The 26,432-nt window shown below is 39.5% G+C and overlaps 1 protein-coding gene across 4 annotated transcripts in view; it reads right to left on the bottom strand.

Moving 5' to 3' along the window:
* Nucleotides 1-26,432, bottom strand: part of Rbm33 (RNA binding motif protein 33) — a 116,202-nt gene that overhangs the window by 71,127 nt on the left and 18,643 nt on the right. For 2 of the 4 annotated variants that reach the window (XM_050119913.1, XM_050119912.1), the window contains exons 4-8: nucleotides 20,382-20,458; nucleotides 17,638-17,950; nucleotides 14,401-14,520; nucleotides 7,133-7,304; nucleotides 1,264-1,472 (exon numbers count right to left, since the gene is read on the bottom strand). In XM_050119913.1, coding sequence (XP_049975870.1) covers nucleotides 1,264-1,472; nucleotides 7,133-7,304; nucleotides 14,401-14,520; nucleotides 17,638-17,950; nucleotides 20,382-20,458 — 891 coding nt within the window. The remainder of the gene's footprint in view (nucleotides 1-1,263; nucleotides 1,473-7,132; nucleotides 7,305-14,400; nucleotides 14,521-17,637; nucleotides 17,951-20,381; nucleotides 20,459-26,432) is intronic. The other 2 variants (XM_050119914.1, XM_050119915.1) reach the window with 1 other exon arrangement.

Genomic DNA, 26,432 nt, shown 5'->3' with positions numbered 1-26,432 from the left:
TGCTTTTCTAATCCATAGTCCCAAAGTTCATATTCCTTCAAACAGTATCAAGGTTAGGCATACCCCAGTCCCTGGTACCAACTTTTTTTTAGACAGGGTTTCTCTGTAGCTTTGGAACTGGAACCTGTCCTGGAACTAGCTCTTGTAGACCAGGCTGGCCTCAAACTCCCAAAGATCCACCTGCCTCTGCCTCCCGAGTGCTGGGATTAGAGGTATGCACCCCTACTGCCCAGCCCAACTTCTGTCTTGGTTAGGTTTTTATTGCTATGAAGAGACACCATGACTACAACAACTCTTGTTTTTTTTTTTCTTTTTAAATTACTTTTTTTTATTTATTTATTAAAGATTTCTGTCTCTTCCCCGCCACCGCCTCCCATTTCCCTCCCCCTCCCCCAATCAAGTCCCCCTCCCTTGAAAGCCCAAAGAGCAATCTACCCAAAGCATTGTCAACAAAGGCCAAGTGTAGCAGCAAGCCTCAGAAGGGTATGTGGATACACTAGGGACACATCTTGCATTATGTTTCTTCCTAACACTGACTTCCAAAGGAGAAAGCCATGAAGTTTACCTCTAGCTGACAAAAGGACAACAAACACTATGACTCCTACCTTTGCTTCTGAGACATCCCAGAAGACATTTATCCAAGTTTAACTACATAATTCAGTCTCAAGTCATGAACAGCTTTATAAGATACAACAATTAAGAAAAGCTGACACTAAAGGGAAAATCTATATATAAAACCACTTTATGAGTATGGCCTAGAGTCTATCTGTATTCACATCAGCACATCAAAAACTTGAGAGGGTGTCACTGATATAAGGAGAACAGCAGGCCACATTGCAGCCACACAAGCCACTAATGGAAGTTCAATGAAAGCACTGAGGTGAATTTTTTTCTAATTTATTTTTATTTCATGTTCATTGGTGTTTTGCCTACCTGTATGTCTATGTGAGGATATCAGGAGCTCTGGAACTGGAGTTACAAACAGGTGAGAGCTGCCATGGGGATGCTGGAAATTGAATCCAGGTCCTCTGGAAGTGCAGCAAGTGCTCTTAACCACTGAGCCATCTCTCCAGCCCTGAGGTGGATTTTTAACTACCCAATAATGGAAGGAGTAAATCTTTAAATTACAAATCATACCATAAACCATAACCCAGAACTTCAACCACTGCTTCTACTGCTTCAGTGTCATTTCAGAAAAGGTGAGTGTGAATTGTGTGACTCACAGGAGTGTTTTTATTGCTCCAAAACTGTTCCTATACTTACCACAACAGGAGGCTGTGTAGGAAGTAGGGCGGGCCTGTGCTCCTTCATCCTTCCCCTCTCACTGTTCTCTCGCCTCTGGTCCCCCATTCCACGGCACATCAGAGAGCCTCCTCGCCTCCCTCCCCGCCGGGAACCACACCGCCCCTGCTTATGCTGCCGCTCTCTTTCCTCAAATTCAAGCAGGGCAGCTTTGGCTTCTGCTGAGAGCTCTGTGTAAAAAGATGAACAGTGTTAAATGAAGCCCATACTACATCTATCTGTGGAAAGAGAACAGTAAGAACCAGTAGCAATCTCTCGAAACATGAATCATCTATCAATCTTAAAATGCTTTCACTTTCACAGTGTGCCAAGTGAATATAAAAAGCAGCCAATATTTACAGAGCAGTACAGTTGGAAACTCTCCTCCTCTACCACTGGGATACAATTAGACCAGTAAGAAAATGCCATTAGCCAGGCATGGGAGAACATACCTTTCTTTAGTACCAGCACCTGGGAGGCAAAGGTAGGCAGATCTACATTGAGTTCGAGGCCAGCCTGGTCTACAGAGAGAGCTCCAGGGCAGTCAGGGCAACCCAGAGAAACCCTGTCTACAAAAACAACAACAACAACAACAACAACAACAACAACAACAACAACAACAGAAAGGAAGGAAGGAAGGAAGGAAGGAAGGAAGGAAGGAAGGAAGGAAGGAAGGAAGGAAGGAAGGAAGGAAGGAAGGAAACAGAAAAGAAAATGCTACTAATGAGCAATGGCACAGAATCAGGAAAAAATACTCTGAGTGTTCTGATGTAAATCAAAGCCACTACTGACCTTCTAGAGCAAAATTATTAAAGATAATTCCTAAAGAATGAACATTGCATTCACTTTAAACTTTTATATGTATTAGTATATATGTCAGGCTATAAAAAGACCATTGTGTGTCCACACAGTCAGATATGGATACCATGTCAAAAGAGAAGAAAAGCCATGCAAAGAAAAGCTGGCTACTTTAAACACTGCAGGAACCTTCACATAGCCACTTGTGTCTCTCCCATGCTTCAGGGAACAATGAACTCGACCCTAAGAACCTTCCAATAGCACATTATTCTAAGCCCCTAAGGGGGAAGAGCCCTTTCATCCAAACAGGGTCCCTTTCTTTTACAGTAGTGTCTAAATGTGGCAATACATGTTTTAATAGTAAATGTGTATTTTGTCAAAACATCACTAAACACTACTGGAAGCCTTTCTTCTCTACTGGGGAGAGATTTTAATAATCTGTAAGTTATGATTCATTTTCTTGAAAATGTTGATATGGTATCCCGTCTCTTTCAAATGAATATGAACCTACTAGAAAGAAAACGTAATAATCTCACTGTAACCAGCAGAGATTTTTATTTTAATCTTGACTACATGATTGTTTCACACACACATTTTACACAATGAATCAGCAATTATTTTTCTAGTGGTTCTGAGTGTCAAGATTAATTTTACTATTCTCAGTAATAAAATGGTTTCAAATGACATCTTTAATCAGCAAGGAAAAATGCTCTCCTCCAATTGAGACAAGCTGTCACAAAAGGTCACCAAAATATGACAGGACAGAAATTACATTTGTAACTTCAACTGAAATGTTAATTTCCCCATAAATGTTTTCTGAACTATGTCCAGATCCTAGAGTAAAGAGATATATCATAAAGTAACTATAATTATACTATCCTATCCCTTTCTTAACTAGTAACATATTTGCTTCCAAATACTAGAGTAGCTAGAAATGGATAGATACTTATGGAATACAGTTTGGCAAATCAAAATGGCAAATCTCAAAAGATAACTGAACAAAAAACAAGGACTATAGTATTAACAGGTGAGTATATGTGGCTACTAGCATTAACAACTCCCACTGCCACTAGATCAAAGGTTCTTCCCAAAGGTCTTTGGTCATCAATGAAGGCAGCCAGGGTGTTAGTTCAACAGAACTAGATGTAAGGATTGCCAAGCAGTTCTTTAAGCTAAAGCAATAAAAAGTAATTTAACATGATGCATGTGGCCAGTGAGGCTGAACAAAAAAAAAAAAAAAAAATCACAGAGTGAACAAAAAGCTTAGCTTCAAAAAATAAAAAGCACTTTCCCTCCCGGCCCACACTACTTTCAAAGACCGCCCAAGTCCACGTCTGCTTCCTTGAGCACAAGAGAAGCCACTGCTCTTTACTTCCAGGTTCAGCCTAGAGAAAAAATGGTCAAAGTGTCCATGTGTAGAGCACACCCTGGCATTTTCATATACAATGAACAAACCCTTCACACACTTGGTCTACAATCTTGCTCAACTGGGCTCTACCAGAGTATTACCACCGACACCAGTGACATCATCTGCACAGAATAATTTATGTTCTGAATTCACAGTTGGCGTCATCCTTGGCAAAACAGAAAAAAGTATTTCTTAACCAGTTTTCTGTAAGGTTAATTTATAGAATCCTGACTGAGAAAAAGGATAATCAATTAAGTAATACTAACTTAAATGAAAGCCCCAAAGTATACTTTTAACCCAGCCAGAAGCAAATACCCCAATCAAAAACTGAGATACAGCTCTTTAACAGTGGAGAGTCATGTGTGTGAATTAGTGCTCTTCACACGAGGAGACATTGTGTTTGAAAGTGACCAAACTCCCTGCTAGATCTCAAAAAGAACTCATCACTTCACACACATGCTTTCAGAGTCAGAAATGGGCGGTACCACGGCAGCATCTGATTATTCTTTAAAGAACAAAAGATTCTCAACATTAATTAAGGCTATCTATCACTAAGGTAGTAAGCTGTTACTTGTGGGCTGCAGAGATGGATCAGGAGTTAAGAACACTCACTGGCTGCTCTTCAAAAGCACTGGGGTTCAATCCCAGCAACCACTTGGTGGCTTATCATCATCTCCAACTCCAATTCCAGAGGACCGGGGTTCAATTCCCAGCGCCCACATGGCCACTATAAGCACCCCAATTCCAGTGGATCCTGCCCCCTTTTCTAAGCTCCAGAAGCACTAACATACACATATGATACACATATGATACACACATTCAGGCAAACACTCAAAACACAAAAAATAAAATAAATAAATCTAATTTTTAAAAGTTTTTATTTGTAAACAAAATGACAAAACTAAATAAATCAACTGTCCAAAAACTATATATCACCAGAGAACACAGGGCCTCTAGTAGAAACACAGTATCTCAGTATAAAAGCAGGCAAACTGCTTTACAATTCAATAAACTCCATATTGGGACTGGGGACACAAGCTAACAGGTCCAGCTCTCTTTCTCATCAAGTTATGTATACACCTACTCTATCTGGGAAATTGCGAGCCCTAACAGGAAGCTCTTTCTTTCAGGAAACCAGTCTTCTGATGGGTGGTACTATCTCTGCATATTGAGAATGACCCCAACTTTGAAGTTATTGGTAAACAGGGTCTCACTGTGTTAGGCCTGGCTGTCCTGGAACTCACTATGAAGACCAAGTTGGCCTCGAACTCACAAAAATCTGCCTGTCTCTACCTCCAAAGTGCTAGTATTAAATCCATGTTCCACCACCACTCAGTGAAACAAAACTTTTCTTTGTCTAATTACCTAGCCAAATTACCACATTCTACAAAAATACTCCTAGTCCTTTTTAGAAGGACAGTAAATAATCCAATTATTTACCCTTATAGCACTGTTTGTAAGGGTTCCAAGCCCTCTCCTCCCGAGAGTTCCAAGGATGTAACTTGTCTACAACAAAACAACACCCCAAGCCTTTGTCTCTGAAGACAACTAGTTACAGGTGTCAGGTAACTTGAAAAGAAAGCAGACTTGATAGATTTCTGAATAAAGAAAAATATAAATAACTCAGAAAAGAAAGGAAGAAGGCAAAGATGCTGAAAAAGGGATGTACCAAACAAAAGTACGAATACAGACAAATGGAATGTTTCAGGACAACCATACTCACATCCTTGGAAGGAAATAAAATGAATACTAACAACTATGACAATGAATTGGAACTATATTAGTGGATGAGGGCAGCTTAGTGTTCACCCAGAGAATTTGTATGTGCCCCTGAAACATGCTGCTTGCTCCTATTTAGTGGCAAAAAACAACCATGTTGTGTTTTGAATGATAATGGCCCTTATAAGTTAAGTAGTGGGGGAAGCCCCAAGTGAATCAACTCCTGAGAGAGTTGAGATGCACAGGACCATTTCAAGGACTCCAGGGCCAACTGACCCAGGGAAAGTTGGCAAAAATCATTACGCCTATGTGGGCTTGGCTCAAGAGAAATGGCAAAACTTTCCTTTGAGTCAGAGTCCAAGTATGAACAACTGATCTGTGTAGGCAAAGGCTATCAGCTTCCTCCTCCCAGAAATTTATAGCCTGAGACTGCTCCCCACACAGATTTCCTACCAAGACTAGCTAGCCCCTTCCCCTGTGCTCAACATAATGAAAAAGTTGAGGTTCCAAGTAGCTGGAGGTAGCTTAAGGTAATGTTAGAACCTCACCTGATCCCAGCTTCACTGTATGTGTGTCTGTCTTTTCTTCATTCCCTAACAGTTCCTAACCAGGGTTCCAGGCTCCAAGCTTTGAACCAAGGTACATAAGCTCAGATATTTGAATGCTTGATCCCAGTTGGTGGAACTGTTTGGGAAGGATTAGGAGATGTGGCCTTGTTGGACAGGTGTGCCACTAGGGGTAGGATCTGAGGTGTCAGATGACTCACACCATACTAATGTCTGTGCTGCTCTCTCTGGCTCCTATCTGTGGATCAGGACTTGAGCTCTTAGCTGTTCCTGCCACCATGTCTTTGCTTTGCCATCATGAGTTCAAACCCTCTAAAACTGTAAGTCCAACAACATTTTTTTGTAAGTTACTCTGACCATAGAATTGTCACAGCAATAGAAAATAACTATTACAAACCAATACACACACACACATACATATACAGAAAGGCAAAGACAGAGACAGACAGACAGACAGTCAAGACACAGACATATATCATCAAGGTAATGATGAGGCCTTAATCTTGATTTTTACTCTGACCCAAATAGGAAGGCAGGTAGACCCTGCTGTCCTGTGAGCCTTGCCTTCCTCCTTAGATAGTCAAACCCTGGTACTCCTGTTCTTAAAAAGTCCAAGCAGCACACTGAAAATGCAATCTTCCTAGGCACTGCCTGGGTCTAAAGACTCAAAATGGCTACTTTCAAAAACCCAAGTGTCTAGAAGACATATGCTTCTACCACTAAGCAACATTTCCAGGCCATGAGGTGACTATGGCACGCCAATTAAACCCAATGATCAAGTAAAAAATGACACAAACTGTAGGTGGGGTAGGGTCACTGCTATCACCTAGCAACAGTCTGAGGAAGGTCTTCAACAGCAGACTCTTAACATCTAGTTAATGATCTCTATAAGTTAATCACTGAACACTCAGGAACAAGAGACAAAGAGAACCCAAAAAGATGACTACAAGGATTTTACAAGTGCAAAATAAAACCAACTTAGCACTGGCTACCTGAGGGACAGCCTAGTAGATAATAGCCAGTATCCCTGCCAAGGATCCCCATGCCACACCTCAGTACAGTCAGGAACACAGGGCATGAAGGAGAGTAGCTTTAGGTCATATACTCCCAAAGAAAACTACTAAAAAATACTTTTAAATATTTCACTCAAACACTCATAACACAGAAGTGGTTGTGTGGCAGAATGACGAACACAGCACATCTAAGCACCAGCCTCCCATATATCACACATCCTCAACAACAATCACAGGAAGATATAGAGGGATCTGCAGTAGAAACAAAGATGGGGGAAACAGGCCAGAAAAAAAGGAGCAGGGGGAGAAAAGAAAAAAATTACCCACAGGTCAAAACCAAAATTTACCCAAAGTTTCTGGAATGTTCCTTCTTTCTCTAGTTACATCTGAGAGCCTAATAATTGTTCCTTCTTTCCTTTCAGTTTTGAAACGCAATCTTCCAGATTCTTCATCGTCGTCATCTTCTTCATCTGACTCTTCTTTTATGTCTTTCTGGAGTTCTAAGGTTTCCATTCCTCCCTATAAGCAGACAGGAAAAACAGGGAGAGGTAAGTCCATAGCCACATAAAATGTAAGTATACTTCAAAGATCCTAGAAAAAGGCTACGTGAAACATGAAGCCACCTCCAGTGGGAGGAAAACTTCAAATATTAAAAGAAATTTACTTTTAAAAAACCCTCAAATTCCTGCCTGTGATCAACACATGAGGACCTACGTCCACACTGCTGCTACTCGTACTTGCCAGAACACAGACGCTGGTTAAATATCCCTGCTGCCTTACATCTAATCCAGACCACAGCAGAATTCCCACACAACTTAACGTGCATATGACTACAATGTAAGCTAACATCTGTAACACTACAGTTAGCAGCACAGAATCCATCTTATAGCTGCAATGGCTACTTTCAGCCATGTAAGCTGAACAGTTCACAGTCCCTAACCATATACTTTGACCTTTCGTCAGCTGTCCCTGTCAGTTTTGGAGTTTGTGGCTGCTTGCTACTGTTCTAGCCTTCACAACACTTCTTCTTCACGAACGCTCCCCAACCCTCCCCTTCCTATTTACTTCATGCTTGTTGTTTAGTGTTAACTTACCAGACACTTAGTGCTGAGACCAGTAAAAGACAAAATCATTTCTTCTTCCACTTCTCTATACTAAATAAAACCAAGTTGTATTTTAGCAGAGTCCCTTACAAAAACTCCCTCCAGTGCCAACCTAAACTAAAGCACATTTTTCATACAATTCTTCCTTCTGAGCTCCTGAGCACTATCACCTCCCTCTTAGGTCAGTCTCAGTAGCGCACTGGCAGATGAAGACAAGCATGCACCGAGTACAGGGTTCATTTAAACACTCTCTACCAGTGTAATAAAAAAAACACAGCTTGCCTTTTCATTGTCATGAATGAATGATTCTTTATTCTTAAAAGAAACAAAGACACACTATTAGAAAATACATAAGAAGTTAAACCTACAGACAATCACTGTAAATTTCCTTTTCCATACATTCTCAACGTGAAAAGCTAACTATAAAAATAGTACAATTGGTTCTGGGAATACAAATGCCACTTTCAGTATGACTATGACTTTTCAGTGCTGTGAGGTACAACATGCTGGAAAATTCTGCAGCCCCAGAATTTCACATTCTTGTTAGTGTAACACTACCTTTCCTGCATCACTGTATAAAATCTGAAAATAGAGTAAGTCGGATCAATGATGAGTCCTCAAGGCACCAAGGCCACAATGTCCCTGTTGTACCTCTGCTTAGGCAGGACTGCTCTCTGTTAGCATGTACCCCAGTGACTGCAAATCCCGTTCAGAAGCAGATTCAGACCTGGGAGGTCTAGAGTGGGACCTGAGAGTCCACATTCCTCACAAGCTCCCAAGGAGGCCAACTCTTGGATACACAGACTACATCCAGTAATATGCCACAGCAAAGAAATCATATCCACCAAAGCAAAAACCTTATTGTGGCAATTATATTAACCGTATGATTACAATAGATATAAAGAAGGGATTACTAAAATTTGGTATTAATTAGAAAATCACCACCAGCAAACTAGAATCAAAAAGAACATCTTCAATCTGAGAACAAAACTTAAGCTAGCACTTAGTGTCTTGGCTCCCAGCACTAAATATACAGCAAGAAAGTCTGCTTTGAAGCTAGTCTTCTGCTGTAAGTAGCACTTGCACCGAGTCAGTAAGGTAGAGGAAATAAAAGGATTCTAATTACAGTGAATGAAGTAAAATGTTTTTATTAACAGGTAAAATTATTAAAATTAAAATAACCTACGGGCTGTAGAGACGTGTCAGTGGTTAAGAGTACATACTGTTCTATCAAAGAAACTAAACTGAGTTTTCAGCACCCACATCAGGTGACTTACAAACACCAGTAACTCCAGCACGGGCAGACCACACACACTCTTCTGGTATCCCTTGGGCACATGCACTCATGTACATAACCAAACACACACACGCACGCACGCACGCACACACGGAGCAGTATAAAAATAAAACCTTTAAAAATTAAAATAAACTTAAAATAATGAACCTGTCTATGAACACCCTAGCAGGACTTCTAGCAGATGCTGACAAATACAATACACAAAAGAATCTTAGAAAAGAATAAAGTTGGTGGGTTTGCACCACCTGGTTTCATGCTCCATTACTCCAAGCTGCTGTACGGCTAACATACAGACTTTATAGAAACAAGTGAGTGGAGTAGAAGTGCCTGAGGGCACCGTCAGGCGACAGCACAGAGACTGCACCGGATGGGAAGGAAAGCCTTCACACCAGCGGAAGAATTGGAAAACCTTTTTTATTTAAAAGCAATGGATTGCTCTCATAGTTCAAATGCTATTAGACAAGGCAGTCTCTAGCTCTAAACTAACAGTAGCTAATGACACAACGCTTCCACAAGAAAAGAGCAAGCCAAATTTATAGTCTTGGGTAGTCAAAATTTTCTTAGGTCAAAAAAAAAAAAACCACTTGATTATCATTTAACTTATTTTCTACTTAAAAAAAAATAAATTTGAATACTGGGGAGATGACTCAACAGAAGAACCGGGAGGTCTGATGTCCTCTCTCTTTTGACCTCCAAAGGCACTGCACACACATGGCACACCAGCATGTATTATAGACAAAACTCCCATATAATAAAGACATTTTTAAAAACTTAAATTTGTTTACAGCCACATCACCCTGAATACACTGTATCTTATTTAAAAAACTTAAAATTAAGAAAATTAAACATAATTTGGAGGTTCAGAAAAAAAATTTCACAATCTGCCAATGGACTTGATATCTACAATATATATACATTATCAATCTATTATCTCAATTATAGACACTAAGAAAATAAACACAAATTATATTGTCTATGTAGAGTACAAATATATAAGCAATCTATTTTGAAGACCTTATACAGTTTGTAGCTTATATAAATAAGAGATAACCTACTTTAAAGAAAAGGCAGCTAAAGCCAAACCAATGGACTATATAAAGTTGAAAAAAATATATGAACAGTACTCAATATCATTAGCCATCAAAGAAATACAAACAAAACACACAATGACGCAGTCACTGAAGGGCTGAAGGAAAAAACTGACACCAAATAAGGAGGAACAATGAGAAGAACTCTCACCAAATGAAGGGTATAAAACGGCACAATCGCTTCTGGAAAACAACTTGGTAATTACCACAAGATAGGGTAGATAGGATAAGATAAGATAAGATAAGATAAGATAAGATAAGATAAGATAAGGTTAGACAAGCACCTGCTAGTCTGATAGGTAGGTAGGTAGGTAGGTAGGTAGGTAGGTAGGTAGGTAGGTAGATAGATAGATAGATAGATAGATAGATAGACAGACAGACAGACAAGCACCATGCTAGTCTAGCTCAGTAATTCTATCAATACCTAACAACAAAACAAAAATGTATGTCCACAAAATGGTGAGCATTCATCCATAACACAAAAAAAACTAGAAACAATCCAAATATCTAACAAGAGGAAAAGAAACAATAAGGCATATCAATAAACAGAATAATTAATGCTACATGTAAGTATTTGAATTAATTCAAAACTATGTTAAGCAAAAACAGCTACGTGGGTTATGGGTGTAGCTCAGTGGCATAGCCCTTGTTTAACATGCTTGAGATTCTATGTTCAATCCCAATATCACAAAAACAAAGGGGGGGGAGCAGGTAAACACTAAGGTGAACTTCTAGTATAATTAGATCAAGTAGGTGGAGATACAATAGTATTAGCCTCTGTAAAGCCAAGACTTTAAGAAAAAAGCCCAGTGTTTCCTAGCTTAAGAATTTATTTGCATTGGGTGCCAATATCAGGGCTTTAAAAGACTCCTCTCACCTTACCTCTGAGCCTTTCCTTAAGTTGAATATGACTTTTTGTACTTTGTGTCTCACTATCACTCTTTGAAATAAATTAAAACTTAGGGGGAAAAAATGAGATCAGTGTAAGACTCTTCACCCCAACTGTGCAGTTATTGAAGAATGTGTCTTACTGGGTGCTAATATCAGGGCTCTAAAGGACTACTTGGATCTTTTTCTTTTTGAGTTTGTCCATGTTCCTTCCCCAGATATTTTATGAGAATCTCCTAATAAACACCACTATTAACTTTAGTTTACAATGAAAACATTCTAACTCAATTAGAAATTCCTATGACCTCATTAACTGAAATCCTATCAAAACACTTCAGGAAGCTCCCTACGATCTTAAACTTCTCAGCATCCTGAAATATCCTCCTGTGTCTTTACAGATACAGGCCTCTTATAAAGACATGTAATACAGTGTGACTAATGCTAGAAGGGGTTCCTATCTTTTCCCTGGAAGTCTTTCTTTTAATTCCATGCAATCTGTCTGTCTCTATGAACACCAACTCTGCTTCATACTTGTTTATCCTGAAATTCTTTCTTGTGGTGAAGTCAAGAATCCCAGCTTCACCTAACTAGAAGGAAGTCTCAGAAAAGAAATTAGGCTGCTGTAGGTGGTTATGCAGAGCTGTGTTCCTGACTTGCACCCCACCGCTGCTGACAAGACGGTAAGATGGGTATATGCATGAATAAAAACTTATAATCAGTTGATATCTTTATGATCGACTCACTGAATATAAACTATTACTCTGCATGCGTGTGTGGGAGGGGGTGGCATGTGCGCGCACACACACACACACACACGCCAGAGGAGGTCTCTGGGTGCCTTCTATCAATCTCTCCCTTAACCCCATAGACAGGGTCTTCTATCTTACCAGCGAACTCTGAGGATCCACTTTTCTATATAACACTCCAATAATGGCATAACAGAAAGCTCTGGTCATGACTAAATAATCCCACAGTCTAAAAGCAAACACTATGGTTACTTTATCTTCATCCAGACTTTTGACTATTTGTTTTTTAGAATTACAAGAAATTTAGATACAGCGCAGAGAGCAAAACATATTGCCTAGCACTTTTTACTTAATTATACAGCAAAAGGAAGATATGAGTTCCTCTCTTACGGGGCCACTACAGTAACTTAATGGAATGTTTACACTGCCAACACAAACACGTACTAGGGCTTTGAATCCATCTTAGATTATCCCTTTAAATAAATTCATTAAAGTAGAAGTGTTAAGTCAAAGGACAACATACTTCTGGGTTGCTGAGTCTGTCAAGGACAGTGAGGGTGTTGAAAACTAGCAAAGTGGTCTAACACAGACTTGTGAACATGGAAAGACCAAGACTTGGTGGAACTGGGCTGAATCATGAGTCACCTCCCCAGCAACAGCACTTCCCTGAGGCCCTGCTGCAGGGCCCTGTGATCACATCCAGAGGGATCTATGCTTAAGGATGAACGCAACTTGGGACCTCTATTCTGACCTAAACAGACTTGCCCTGGGAGAAGATCCTTTCTTTCAAGGTCACTGGGTACAGGAACACACCTGCACTGATTGATTCAACAACAAAGACCAAGTAGTTACCTGCTCACAAATATGTAGATTCCAGAGAAATGGGTTTATGACATTTCTAGTACACACTTCCCAACAAAGACTACATCTCCCAATAATCTCAGGTTCTGCCAATATTAAAATATTTATTAAATATTTTATTATTAAAATTTATTATTTTATTATTAAAATTTAAAATATTAAAATTAAAATAGATTTAATCCTTAACCTTACTAAATATATTTTCATGTACTTGTAGCTCATTTGTTTATCCTACAGGGACACGTGTGTCATATGCACCAAACTTCTCCTTTCTAACCTTTGACCACCCAAAGACTTCCTTGGCAGCTTTTCAGCTGCTCTGAAACCTGTCAGATCTTGATTTCTATCTCAAGCATTCCTGTAGGCCTGAGCAAACTAAACAGTTTGCTGGGGAGAAAGATACTGAAAGCTATGAGGCAACCAGGCTGCCTGTCCCGTGTCTCCAATTTTGCCACGGGACGTGGATTAGACACCTTTTTCTACAACTACACAATCAAGGTGAAGAGTCTATTCCACTAATCTTAGTTTGTTCTCTATGTTTTAATTTATTTCTAAGAGTGAGAATAAGATACAAAGTACAAAAGAAAAAGTCCAAATTCTGCTTAAGGGAAAGGTTCCTGTTTTATACCTAGCACTCACGAGGTAAGGTTGGGAGGAGTCTTTTAAAGCCCTAATATTAACACCCAATGCAAATAAAATGGCTCAAGCCAGGAAACACTGGCTTTTGCTTATCTTTTCTCTGGCAGGCAGGAAAGAACATTAAGGAAATTATTGGAGGAAACAATTCCCAGGGCTAAGAAGATTTCATAACCTGTTACAGACCTAACCACAGTGCCTACCAATTCTCAGAAGAGAACAGCTCAGACCAACCAGAGGCCCACTGTTCTTTCAAGAGTACTTCAGGGGTCATTTCTTCAATTCAGCCTCAGCCATAGACCCTCCCCAACAAGCCCCTTCCGCACTCCTGGGATCTGTCACTTTTTGCTGTGCATAATGGTAATTTCTAACAACTTCTTCGTATGGGGGGTAGAAACCCAGGATTGTCACTGTTTCTTCAACACCTAAGACAGAAACTAAAACAGAAAACCTTGCATAATTTCTTGAGTTTCTTGACTAATGGTCCAAATTAGCTAATATAAACTAATTAAAATAATTACAGCACTGATTTCAAGGCACTGATAACAAAAGTCAGCCCTAAAAATCACTTTCAACACTACCACTTGGGCCAGCTGCTATATTCAGCAGGCGAAGCACTTGTAAAGGCCTGACCCTTCAAAACGCAAAAAACGGTAAAAGGAGAGAAGAGACTCCACAAGCTGTCCTCTGACTGTCTGACCACATGTGTGCCATGAAGAGACACTTACAGGCAAACACACACACACACACACACACGCATATCATAAACACACAATAAAAACAAGCATTTAAAAAGACAAGCATTGCTGATCCAGGGTACATACTTCTCACAGGCACCAGGCACCACAACTCACCTCTCTAGGTACAGACTTGGGTTTCTACTACAATGCACAATTCACACATGCATCACCTTTGCACTAATACTTAAGAAAAAAAAATCTTGTTTTAAATCTGGAAGGAAAGAAACTCAGGAAACTGTAGAAGTTGAACAAGTACCTCGTGGGTCTCAGAAGCAACCTGGGAATCAGTAATCTCATCTAAGTCATCTTCAGCCTCACAGTCTTCCCGCACTTGCAGCCCTTGTTGCCCACCATAAGCCTGCAAGTATTCTTCATCCTAACGGCCATTAAAGAGAAGAAACATTTTTCTCACAAAGCTTTTGGGTGTTTTCAACCACTTTTCATGTACGATTCATGCGGAGTTATTCTAACACACTCTACTGTGGTGATGGCCTGACCGAGCATACAGCATAGGAGCTTCTTCTGCAAGGTCATGCAAACCAAGCGTACATGGTGGTCCAGAAATGAGGAGAATAACAATGGCTCAGCTTCATAACCAAGCCCCTGCTGCACCCAAATGAGAAAAGCCTTACAAAAACCAGGCTTGTGTGCTCACTGAGAAGCTTGGAAGCAGCAGGTGGTCTCCTATGCTCCTGACAACTTAAGGTCAACAGAAACATTAGGAGCAGGGCAATTTGACAGAGCAAAGTGCTTTTCAGGCATCACACTACAGTGGACTATTCATCAGGCCTTTCTTCCCTTGGGTGAAAGAATGATTCCATGTTTTTCATGAAATGGAAAGGGCTTATCAGTAGGCAAGTTTGTCCCTTTTGGGCTGAGGCAATGTAAGCAGGCAAGGTGACTGGAGATCACCACACTGGCAAGAAAGCAGACTGCTGCTGGCATTACCAACAAGTAATGAGGTAGGGAAAACTGACCCACCTGCTTCTCAAGACGATCCTAACACTGCATTCCACTTTGCACAAAAACTATTAGCATCCCATCAAAAAGAAGTGGAGATGCTAACCAACATTTCAGTCAAATAACACAATGGAATAGTCTGCTACTCTCTACACAAATGGTAAATTTAAACCGATTTTACAAAACAATGTTTTATGAAATCTCATTTGGTGCTGACGTCACAGTGAATACACCCTCATGTCACCAACAAATACTATTCTGTTGGCTACTGAGCAATACAGTTCTTGCTGTATTGCTACCAGAGTACAAATTGTAAGATGAAATTATGTTCATCAACAATAATGCCTGCAAAATTCACTTAACACAACAGAACAGCTATGCTGATCAGTCTTCCAACATCTCTGGGATCTCCCTTTCTTCAAAGGTGACACAATCCCTTCCAGTTACAAAGTCTGTGGTCTTAAGGATTTAACAAATGCATGGTTTTATAGGTGGGCTCTCACAAGAAAGCACATGCTTATGAGGGTCACATTTCAGAGTTAAGTCTGGCTTTAGAGAAGAGGCTGACAAATTCTGACTAGGACAAGTAACCAGTTTAAATCACTTGACAAACTCCATACCCTTAGGGTAAATGGGAACACGATCTATAGCATCTTTACTGATAAAATGACAACACGCACCTCAGAGACCGTCTGAGACAAGGCCTGGCTGTTGGACAAGAGCAAAGCATTCCACAGCTTAATTCTGATCTCTTCCCACCCAGGGCAGTCACTTCAGACACTACCACTGTGGTATCCATGAATTAAAAAAATGATAGCTGTGGCTCTAATACCAAATAGTAAGGTAGGCTGCCACTGTTCACTGAACACTCACCTGTGAAATACTAGCAAACTCAGAATTTCTAAATGACATATTAAAGTTTTTGAGTTTTTAAATTTTGAAAAAAATTTCATTTTAATGTAAAAGAGTTTTTAAATGTTTGAATTGGAATATTTTATTCTTTCAATACCTGAATCTTGGACCGCAGGATGCTGAATTACATAGGTAGATTTTATATTATTCCTGGGACTTTATGTGGTCCTAAATTGGACAACAAAATATTTAAGAAGAAAGCTTTTCACTGATTCTAAGTTCACAAGACAACAAGCACCACATAAGTGGCTGAGCACACTCACCTGCACACACTTTCCATACTTCTTATGGTTAGTAAAGATGTGCTGACTATTTAAAGAGTAAAAGACCCAAGAAATCAACAGCTAATGTCACAAATGAATAGCAAACAGTCAAATACAAGAAACAGCAACATTCTCAAAAGACCTTGGTTAATTCAACAAGCATGTTAAACTGCAGTGTCTCACATAAGCAAGCACACCAGTATCAGAAGACACTGTCCATCTACTGAAAGACTTGATTACTAAATTACATCATTATAGGACCACAGACAACAGGCTCCATGATATTGTTTCATGACTCTACTGACCACAAACTACATATACTTTCTGAAGAATAAGCCTCTACCTCCTGAGACATCAAAGCACAGTCATGACTGAACCAAATATTTGCAGGCTCTTTATCATCAACCACTTGTAAAGCAGACTGCTATACACATAAAAGACCACAATTCATTAACTGTTGGCTGCAGTCCTCAAATGCAAGCACATGCTAAACGAAGACTCCAAATGTGAGAGCACTGCTCCTACCAACAAGAGTTCTTTTTATAGGTCCTGATCCTACACCTCTCGAACACATCTCAGCAGTCTCATCTCCACTCTGCCTTCATGGGACCCCAGTGAAAGGAAACCCTTAGGCATCACACAATGCAGCAATAACATCTTTCCAGCATGAATGTCATTAGGTGATTTTTTAAAAACACAAACATCTTCTGGTAATGCACCATTATGATACATGGCCAATCTTATACCAGTACCTCTTCCTTTCCTGGTGTTTAATATAAATAAACACTATCTACCAAAGCCATCATTCTGAAATAAAGACCAGCACCACCTTAGCTTGCTGATTACAGATAACAAATTATGTGTGACATTTTCTAAACTAACCTCAACCTCTTTATTCAGGTTTAGACAGTTCTTAGTAAGAAAGGGATGAATGAAAACAGGACATCAATCACTGTGGAATATTAGCACCTTAAAGATGTCTTTAGCAGGTCAATAATCTTTTCACCTTAGAAGGACTTTATCAGATCTTGTCTAAAGCCTGGATAAAAGCTCTGCATTAAGTACTTCAAACATTGACAGTGTGCTTCTACCACACAAAGCTGTTTTCTTCCTTAGGGTGCAATCCTCAAGGTCACAATTCTTTGCAGCCTTCCAGAATGACAAAGGAGCATTAATGCTGGCCAAACAAGCTGTCAACACAAACTTTGTCATAGCTCTGATAAAGAAACTGGCAGACAGTGATAATAAGGTCTAATTTCTCTCCTTCCCATGGGAGGTAAATAGATTTCAAATCAGTCTAGAAACCTATGTGCAGGAAGCCATGTTATCTTTGGCCATTCAAAAGAGAAAAGACTCACTGTAAATTCATCTAAAGGCTCATTGATTTCAATGTCCAGCACTTCATCATTGTAGAGCTGCTCCTCCTCTGGCTCATCCCCATATTCTATTTGGTCTTCTGTCAACTCAGGATCATGGCCTTCATATTGTCCTTCCTCTGGGTACTCTTGAGTATAAAGTTCTTGTTCCTCGGGTTTATGGTAGGCTAGCTCATCCTCTCCTTGCTCATACTCAGATTCCTGCTCCCCGGATTGGTCGTTGGTATTGTCAGACATTTCAAATGATGTAACTATGCCAGAGGTGGTCTTCAGACTGATGGTGACACCCTGAGAACTAGAAGACAAACACAGTGAAAGAAATATTGAAAAAAAAAGACATATAGAGAGGAAGCACAAAGCTGCATCATTACATAATTCAGTTGTGATGCTCAAACAACCACTGGTTACAAGTAATCCCAATGGGTGAGTACACTCTTAACAATCCATGAAAATGCAGCTGCACTAGATTCGAAATGGCCCAGGGCCACTGCCCCACAATGCAGACAGTATCTCCATTTGTCAGCTCTGCTTTCTGACCAAAAGAATGAAGTCAGCCTGATGAAGAAGCTGGTCTAGTTGTCAAACATCCAAGACAGCCGGGCGATGGTGGCGCTCGCCTTTAATCCCAGCACTCGGGAGACAGAGGCGGGCGGATCTCTGTGAGTTCGAGACCAGCCTGGTCTACAGAGCTAGTGCCAGGACAGGATCCAAAGCCACAAAGAAACCGTCTCGAAAAACCAAAAAAAAAAAAAAAAAAAAAAAATCCAAGACAAAAGCCTAAACATTTCGAACCTTTGTCTACATTTAATTTTTCTTCTTCTTCTTTTTTTTTTTTTTTGAGACAGGGTTTCCTTATGTAGCTCTGGCTGCCCAGGAACTCTGACTCTGTAGACTAGGTTGGCCTCAAACTCAGCAATCTGTACCTCTGCCATTTGAATGCTGGTAATTAAAGGTATCTACAGATGAAACAGATGAAACCTGGATGGTATGACTGTGAACAGAAAACATGAGTACTACTCAATGATCAGAAATTCATAGGATTATTCTCAAGGCTTATTTAAATTTCTTATTGTATGATTGCCTGCATGTAGTATTTGCACTGCATGTAGCCTGGTGCCCATAGATCACAAGAATTCCCCTGGAATTATAGGGGATTGCAGGTGGCCTGATTTAGGAGCTGGAAACAAATCCAGATTCCTCTGCAGTAGCAGTAAGTGTTCTTAACTGCCTAGTCGTTTCTCCAGCACCCACCATTAGAATGTTGAGAAAAATTTAGTTTCCTTTTAAAAAGATTATGCAAATTGTAAGGTCTTCTCTAATAAAACCAAAACATAAAACTCAGTATCAAAGTACATCTCAACATTCAAATAAATGTATACTAATCACAACTGTATTAAAAAAAAATAAATAAATGATATACCACCAGCTGTAGTGGCTCATGTCTATTAGCCCAGCACTCAGGAGGCTGAGGAAGAAGGACTGGCATGAGTTACAGAACACTACCATATGATCCTTGTCTCAAAAACTAAACCAAGCCGGGCGGTGGTGGTGCACACCTTTAGTCCCAGCACTCAGGAGGCAGAGGCAGGCGGATCTCTGGGAGTTCGAGGCCAGCCTGGTCTACGAGAGCTAGTTCCGGGACGGGCTCCAAAAGCTACAGAGAAACCTAAACCAAACAAATCGGCAATTTCTTCATAAGACAGGAAAAGGTCTTTTTTTTTTTTTCTTTATTAAAGATTTCTGTCTCTTCCCCACCGCCTTAAAGCCACAAAACCCACTAACTGCTAAAGGGCAAACATTTCAAGGTAAGAGTACAAATGCAGGAGCTGGAGAGATGGCTCAGCTGTTAAGAACACTGGCTTGTTCTTCCAGAGGACTCACTCTCTATTCCCAGCACCCACATGGTGGCTCACAAGCATTGGTACTTCCATTTTCAGAGGATCTGATGCCCTCTTCTGACTTCAGAGGGCAGACAAGTAGTAAAAAGACATGCATTCAGGCAAAACACTACAGGAAAAATAATTTTTTTAATTGAACAAAAATATTTAAAAAAAAAAAAAAGGCAGCCTATACAGCAACACAGAGACACAGAGCATACCATAGACTTCAAGCTTCTGGCCAAACTCCAAAGATACATTTTAAGGCTAACTTCATTCAAAAGATCAAAATATAGTTCATGATATCAAAGAAGAGAATTGGCAAATGCATCTCACTGGTAAAATAATTTAAAACTATACTTTTAGCCACAAACTATGTGAGAAAACAAGTTTCAAATCTATGGCATTTTTCATATGTTTTGCAATCATATTTATAACCCAAAAAGGTATGTGTATTTTTCTCGTTTCTTCCTAAAACTTGGAAAATTTTCTGAGTATTTCCAAGTACCTTTCCAGAATGGCATCAATAAAAACTGTCTGAAAGGAAAATAAAGAGAGCAACATCAAACTGCAGTCGCCTGCATGAAGTGAGAGACCACTACACTCCATGCACATAAAGCACTGAGCCTTCACAAACTGCTCTAACATAAGTAACTTTATGCCACTGACCTATTTATGGGAACAATCTATATGATTTCCATATCAGAATACACCAATATCTCACTCAGAATGTAATGTATGTTAGAAGTCCAATACCACATTGTTCAATTACTCATTATAGTTATAAAGTTTATAAACATGTCAATTTACTTAAATATGGCCCAGTTTTCATGAATTAATATTGAGCACCTGAAATTTTCTTCATCTTCATTATCACTCTGTAGAAGATCATCGTTCAGCTCTTCATCTGACAAATCCGACTGATTCTAATTAAAACAAGAAACCTAATTAATGCGTGTCGCTTCCATAAAAAGACCTGTTCCCAAGCACAAGCTTACCATGAGAGGGTTGTTTCTAACCTCTTGCTGCTTGACCTCTCGAAACCCAGAAGGTTTGTATTGTCTGGCATTGCCATAGAGAATCCAAAGAGCCCATATACAGACTACTGGCTAATCCCTGAGCAATTTTTAAATGCCACAGGCAAGCAAGTATCAAGGAGTAAGTATAATGGTCAAATTTATTCTAATTCTAACATAAAAGAAAAAGATTAAGTAATACATACCTAGAAAGGTATCTGCTAAACAGTTTTCCCACCAAAATACCCAGAAAAATGGCCATAAAATGACTAACAATGACAGAAATAAAATTCTGAAGTTTTCAAATAATGCAAGAGATACAATTCCTATAAAAGCTGCTTTTAAGGACTGGAAATTAAACCAATTAAAAAATATCTTTGGCTTCCCTATATAGATGACATGAAAATACAAGTAACAGCTCAGCTCTTTCAATTCAATATTGTCACACACCTAATTAATATGCAAAGACAGTAAAGTGATTTGCTAGAGTTCTAAATTCCAGCCTGGGTTAAATATGTCTCAATATTAGATTGGGGAATGGGTCAACTTCCATCCTCTACTAAAAGCATTCCTAAGTCTAAATGGGGCATACCCTTCCAAAGGGTAGTCAAGTAATATCTCTCTCTCTCTCTCTCTCTCTCTCTCTCTCTCTCTCTCTCTGGGAAAGGAGAAGAAACTGACTTGATTTTCTGCTCCTTAACTGAACAATCAGTCTGGCATCCGCATCTTACAGAATAAGTTAAACTTGACTGTGTATTTTTTATTACAGTACTTTTGATAGTCAAAAATAATTCTAAGAAAATTTATTAGTTCAAAAGGCCTCATCTACTTCTGAAGTTAAATAAGCTACCCAAAGCCATGCTTCCAACACAGCAGGATGAATTTGTATGAGAAAACACAGTAACTCACAGATCCAAAAGAAATTTACTGTTTGTTAGTGATACAACCAGCCATCCAAAAGGGCCAGTTCTGAGAGTGAAGCAGATACTACACAGTAATCATGCCTGCTATGGACAAACCTAAGTTTACTCTCCATCTCAGCAAATAAAACCTTAGGAAATGCTTAAAAATTAGTAATTCAGTGAACTTCAAGAAAGGCTGCTTCAGTGTGTGTCAAACATTTGTATGTTTGCCTATGTGTATGCTGTATGTTTAAATTGCAGGAGTCATTTCTGGGTATATGCGAGTGTGTGCATGCGTGTGCAAAGGAACACATGTATTTAAACTTCAAGGAAATTCTTTATGTGTATGCATTTGTGTGTTTAAACTCCTAACTACCAGTTTCAAAATCATTCAAGTAGTAATTATCAAACAAGCAAACAAATAGATAAAAAAAAATGAAATATATATTATGATAGGTCCCAGTAGTTGTCAAACCTCAGTTCTGAGGATTGAGCTTTTCTGTCCACTTCCCTGGAAAAGCTTTAATCCTCAAAGGGAAACACTAAAGCAGCAACTCAGAGATGGCTTTCAGGAAATCCCACTGAACTGGAGCCAACTATTTTTCAGGCAAGCAGAAAGGTTGAGAGAATTCTGCTCAAACTGTCAAGAAGAAAATAATACTTGCAGGTATAAAGAAGAACAAAGAATGGCAGTGATTGCTTGTGAAATCCTTTGCCTCACCTTCCCAAGAAGATAGAAAAACATTCCCTCCAAAACTCCCAAGAAGGAGGACTTTCCACGGGGTATCAGGGGTTTAAAGATGGGTACAAAATGGTCCTCAAACATTCTCCAACATTGGCACTTATGACAGAGACTCCTGTCTGGATATGAAGGTGACGCCATAGTAAAACAGAAGAAAGAAGGATTTACAAACTAGCACCCTAGCTCCACCTCAGTCATCCTATCCTCTTCCTCAGTTTGCAGCCTTGCCTTTTCAACACAATTAAAACCCAGCCCTAGACACTCTCCACTGTCACGAGGGCCTACATGTCACTACAAAGACATACCTCTTTCCACCTGTTCTAGTGGAAAGCAGATTACAGGCGCCCAGTATCATCACAAACAAGAGCAATAAACTTGCAAAACAAATACATTGAGAAAGGTCCAATCTTTACTAGAAATCAAATAATTATGAATTAAACAACAAGCAATCATTAAGATCAGTCACACTGACAAAGATTCTTTCTTAAAAGCAATATCAGACCTGTGTGAAAGAAAGGTGGTAGATGCCAAGACACACTGTTATTAGGAACAAAAGCTAATCAAACATTTCCAGGAAGCAATTTGGCAATATAGTCTTGAAATGCCAAACCCTGAGACAAGAACTACCACAACAGACTGCCAAAGAAGATCCTTAAGCACATTAAGATTTATACATTAAAACAACATATCTGAAGTACTCTTCAAATTAAGTCAGGAAGGAGTGAGCGAGCAACTTTGAAGCAAGACCACCTCTCACTAAAATCTGATGACGCTGGGTAAAGCCCCACCAGAATCAACTATACCATTCTCTCTTCTTCCTTGAGTTTCCACTCAAGTTTAATGTGAGTACATATCCTGGAGTAGCCAGAGAAACCAGCAAAGAAAAAGGGATCAGATGAGGGGCAGTGCTAGAGAGGGGGATAGTAGACACAAGTGCTATGAAGGGGAAAATGGGAATGGGGGACAACTATATCTACAAAGGGAGAAAAAGAGGACAATATTGAAAAAGGAGGAAAGAGGGAGAATAAAAAAGCCAGAGAGAAACACATTATTTTATGCTTACCTAAAAACACACATGTATTGCTGGGTATGTTGGAAACAGACAGGCTCTTTGAGTTAGAAGCCAGCCTAGTCTACATAGTAAGTTCCACAACAGTCAGGACCTATATAGAGAGACTCTGTCTCCAAAAAAACCCATACAAACAAAAACAAAAAAATCCATATATAGCAAGTAAACATATACATATATAAATAATTTGAATGAAATTACTCCACTAGGGGTAATAATGCTCCTCCAAGAGCCATGAAATCTAATATTGCCAGTCATGGGAAACCTGGGGATCCAAAGAGACTCGCCAAACAATATATGCTGCTGTTATCACCCTTGGTTGCCTCTCAAAATTTAATGGTAAGATCCCATTGCTGAAAACATTATATACTTCGAAGAGAAAACTTGAAGGAATCAAGCTAGGACTGACCTTGGAAAACCACTCCCTGAGGAATAGTTCTTCCAGTATCTAATAGGTGCTATATATATAAACTGCCAATGGAGAAAAGTAATTAAAAATTCTACCCAGTTAGCCTACAAATTACAATAATGACTAGCACAGCAAGATAAACCCAAGGGCACAAAAATGGCACTTATACCTCAAAAGTGACCAACAACCACTTAATTAGACTAAAGGCCTACTCAACAAGAGGAAACACACAGGTGAAAACTGTATTCTTAGACAACTAGTCTGCAGCTGGTGAGGTCATGGACCTAGAGAAGGACCTACTACTGCCACTTTCCTAAACCAGTGTGTCTTAGCGAGGGTTACTACTGCTGTGATGAAACACCACAGCCAAAAAGCAAGTTGAGGAAGAAAGGGTTTATTTGGTTTTGCACTTTCACATGATAGTTCATCATCAAATACAATCAAGGGCCATGGAGGAGAACTGCTTACTGGTTTGCTCCCCATGGCTTGCTCAGCCTCCTTTCTTATAGAGCCCAGGACCACTAATCCAGGGATGACACCAACCACCATGGGCTGGGCACTCTCCCATCAATCACTAACTAAGAAAATAAAATGTCTTACAACTGGATCTTATGAACGTATTGGAGGTTCCATTTTTTTCTGATAACTCTAGTTTGTATTAAGTTAACACAAGACCACACAGCACACAGTATAAATCTCAACTTCATTCCAAAAACCTATTTTTATATTCACAAGCAAATGCAACTCTCACCTCAGAAAGAATGATTCTTTTAGCAGCTTAAAAAAGACCATTACAGAAATCTACAACTGGTCAAAATGCAGAAAACTGAAATTGTTGTTTTCTGAAAGACTGTAGAATGCCCTTCTCCAATTGATACACCTACAACACAACGACTAGACAGACTGAAGGTTCAAGGAACAACTGGGAAGAGAAGGGTAAAAAGACGTAAGAGCCAGGAAATTAGCAATCAGACAGCACCTTCCTTATATGTCAGGAAGCTGCACCTATAAATTCTTAACAATATGGTCATCTAAATAAGACCCACACAATGATAACCAGCTGGCATCCCAACATGGATGAGGGATATCTCACAAGGACCCATCCTAGAAAAACAAATAAGGGCAATGGCTGCTGAAGAGAGAGAATCACAGGACAAGCTCTCCTGATAGGTTATTTAATCCCAAGTGGTAAGCCTTAAACATATATACATATATAAGCTATATAAACTCAGCAGGTCATATATATGTGTGTTTGTATTTATCAATAATACTTAAAAGAGCCGGGCGGTGGTGGCGCACACCTTTAATCCCAGCACTTGGGAGGCAGAGGCAGGCGGATCTCTGTGAGTTCGAGACCAGCCTGGTCTACAAGAGCTAGTTCTAGGACAGGCTCCAAAACCACAGAGAAACCCTGTCTCGAAAAAAAAAAAAAAAAAAAAAAAAAAAAAAAAAAAAAAAAAACCAGGGGACACATAGGCTAATGATCAATAGAAGCAGAACACAGTGGAGAAATTTGACTGAGGAAGAACCCCAAGTCACATTCAATTACTAGAGAAACTGCTGATGAGGCCTAATAGTTAACAGTTAGAGAGACAGCAGGACAGGGATAGATTCCCCAGTCCAAGTCTACTATATTGTCTGAAATAGTCTTAACTGCAAATGTAGTAAGTTTCAGTTTAGTTCTTGAGAACATGAGTCCTAACAATTTTAAGACTCGAAAATGAAGTATAAAGAATTATGTTGAGGACCTGGGGAGAAGGCTCAAAGTGCTCTCCACACAAGCATAAAGCCCCGAGTTTAGTTCCCAGCACTACGTGAAAGTCAGGTGTAGAAGCAGCATGAACCCATATTCCACCACTAGAGAGGTCAAGAAGATGATCCCTTGGGCTCCCTAACTAGCTAGCCAGTCTAGCTAAAATGGTAATCTCCAGGTTCAGTGAGAAAACCTGCTTCAAAAAATAAGGTGGCAAGCAATTGAACAAGACATGCAGCAGCAATCTTTGGCCTCCACATGCATACATGTACATAAGTACATACAAGTATATGTATAACCTCTTTCTCACACATAAACATTGTACACATTCATAAACACCATTTTCAAATAATTATGTGAATATTAAGTGAAAACAGAAAATGTTCTGAAACTATTTAGTGAATCAAAAACTGTTAATTTACTTTAGGGTATCTTGGGAGGCACTTCAGCAATTGCCAATCAAGTGCAAGGGTTATAGTTCGGAACCCCAGAACACAAGCAAAAACTGTGTGTGCACAATGGTCCACCTATAACCCAACAGCTTGGCAGATGGGGAAAGCTGACTAGCTAGACTAGCTGAATCAGCTAGTTTAAGACTCAGCAAGAGACCTAGCTTCATTAAAAAGAAGAGTAACTAAGAGATTAAGAGTGTCAACTTCTGACCCCTCCCCAGATACACGTATATACAAGTATTCCCAACCATGTAAGCCCCCACACACATACACAAAAATAAATCTCTCACTTTCAGCCCTTGTTTCCCATTTCTACTTTTCACATGATATATGAAACAGATTAGAAGTATATGTTAGGCAGATACACACATATTAAAGATAATACTTCAAGGTATTTCGTCAAAAAGGTCTAGAAAAGTTTCCATGAGAACTTCTAGCAGTATTTACATGCAGATCTGTTATATAGTTTGACAAATTTACCTTTAAGCTATTAGCGAATACTCCCAAGAAGTGCAGTCTAGAACCACAATCACACCTATAACTGTTACATTCCTTTA

The sequence above is a fragment of the Alexandromys fortis genome, unplaced genomic scaffold (assembly GCF_014885135.2).
Source record: "Alexandromys fortis isolate MF-2015 unplaced genomic scaffold, M_Fortis_MF-2015_v1.1 scaffold_177, whole genome shotgun sequence".
NCBI lineage: Eukaryota > Metazoa > Chordata > Mammalia > Rodentia > Cricetidae > Alexandromys > Alexandromys fortis.
Note: the sequence above shows the minus strand (reverse complement) of the source record. Positions and strands in the feature narration are given on the sequence as shown.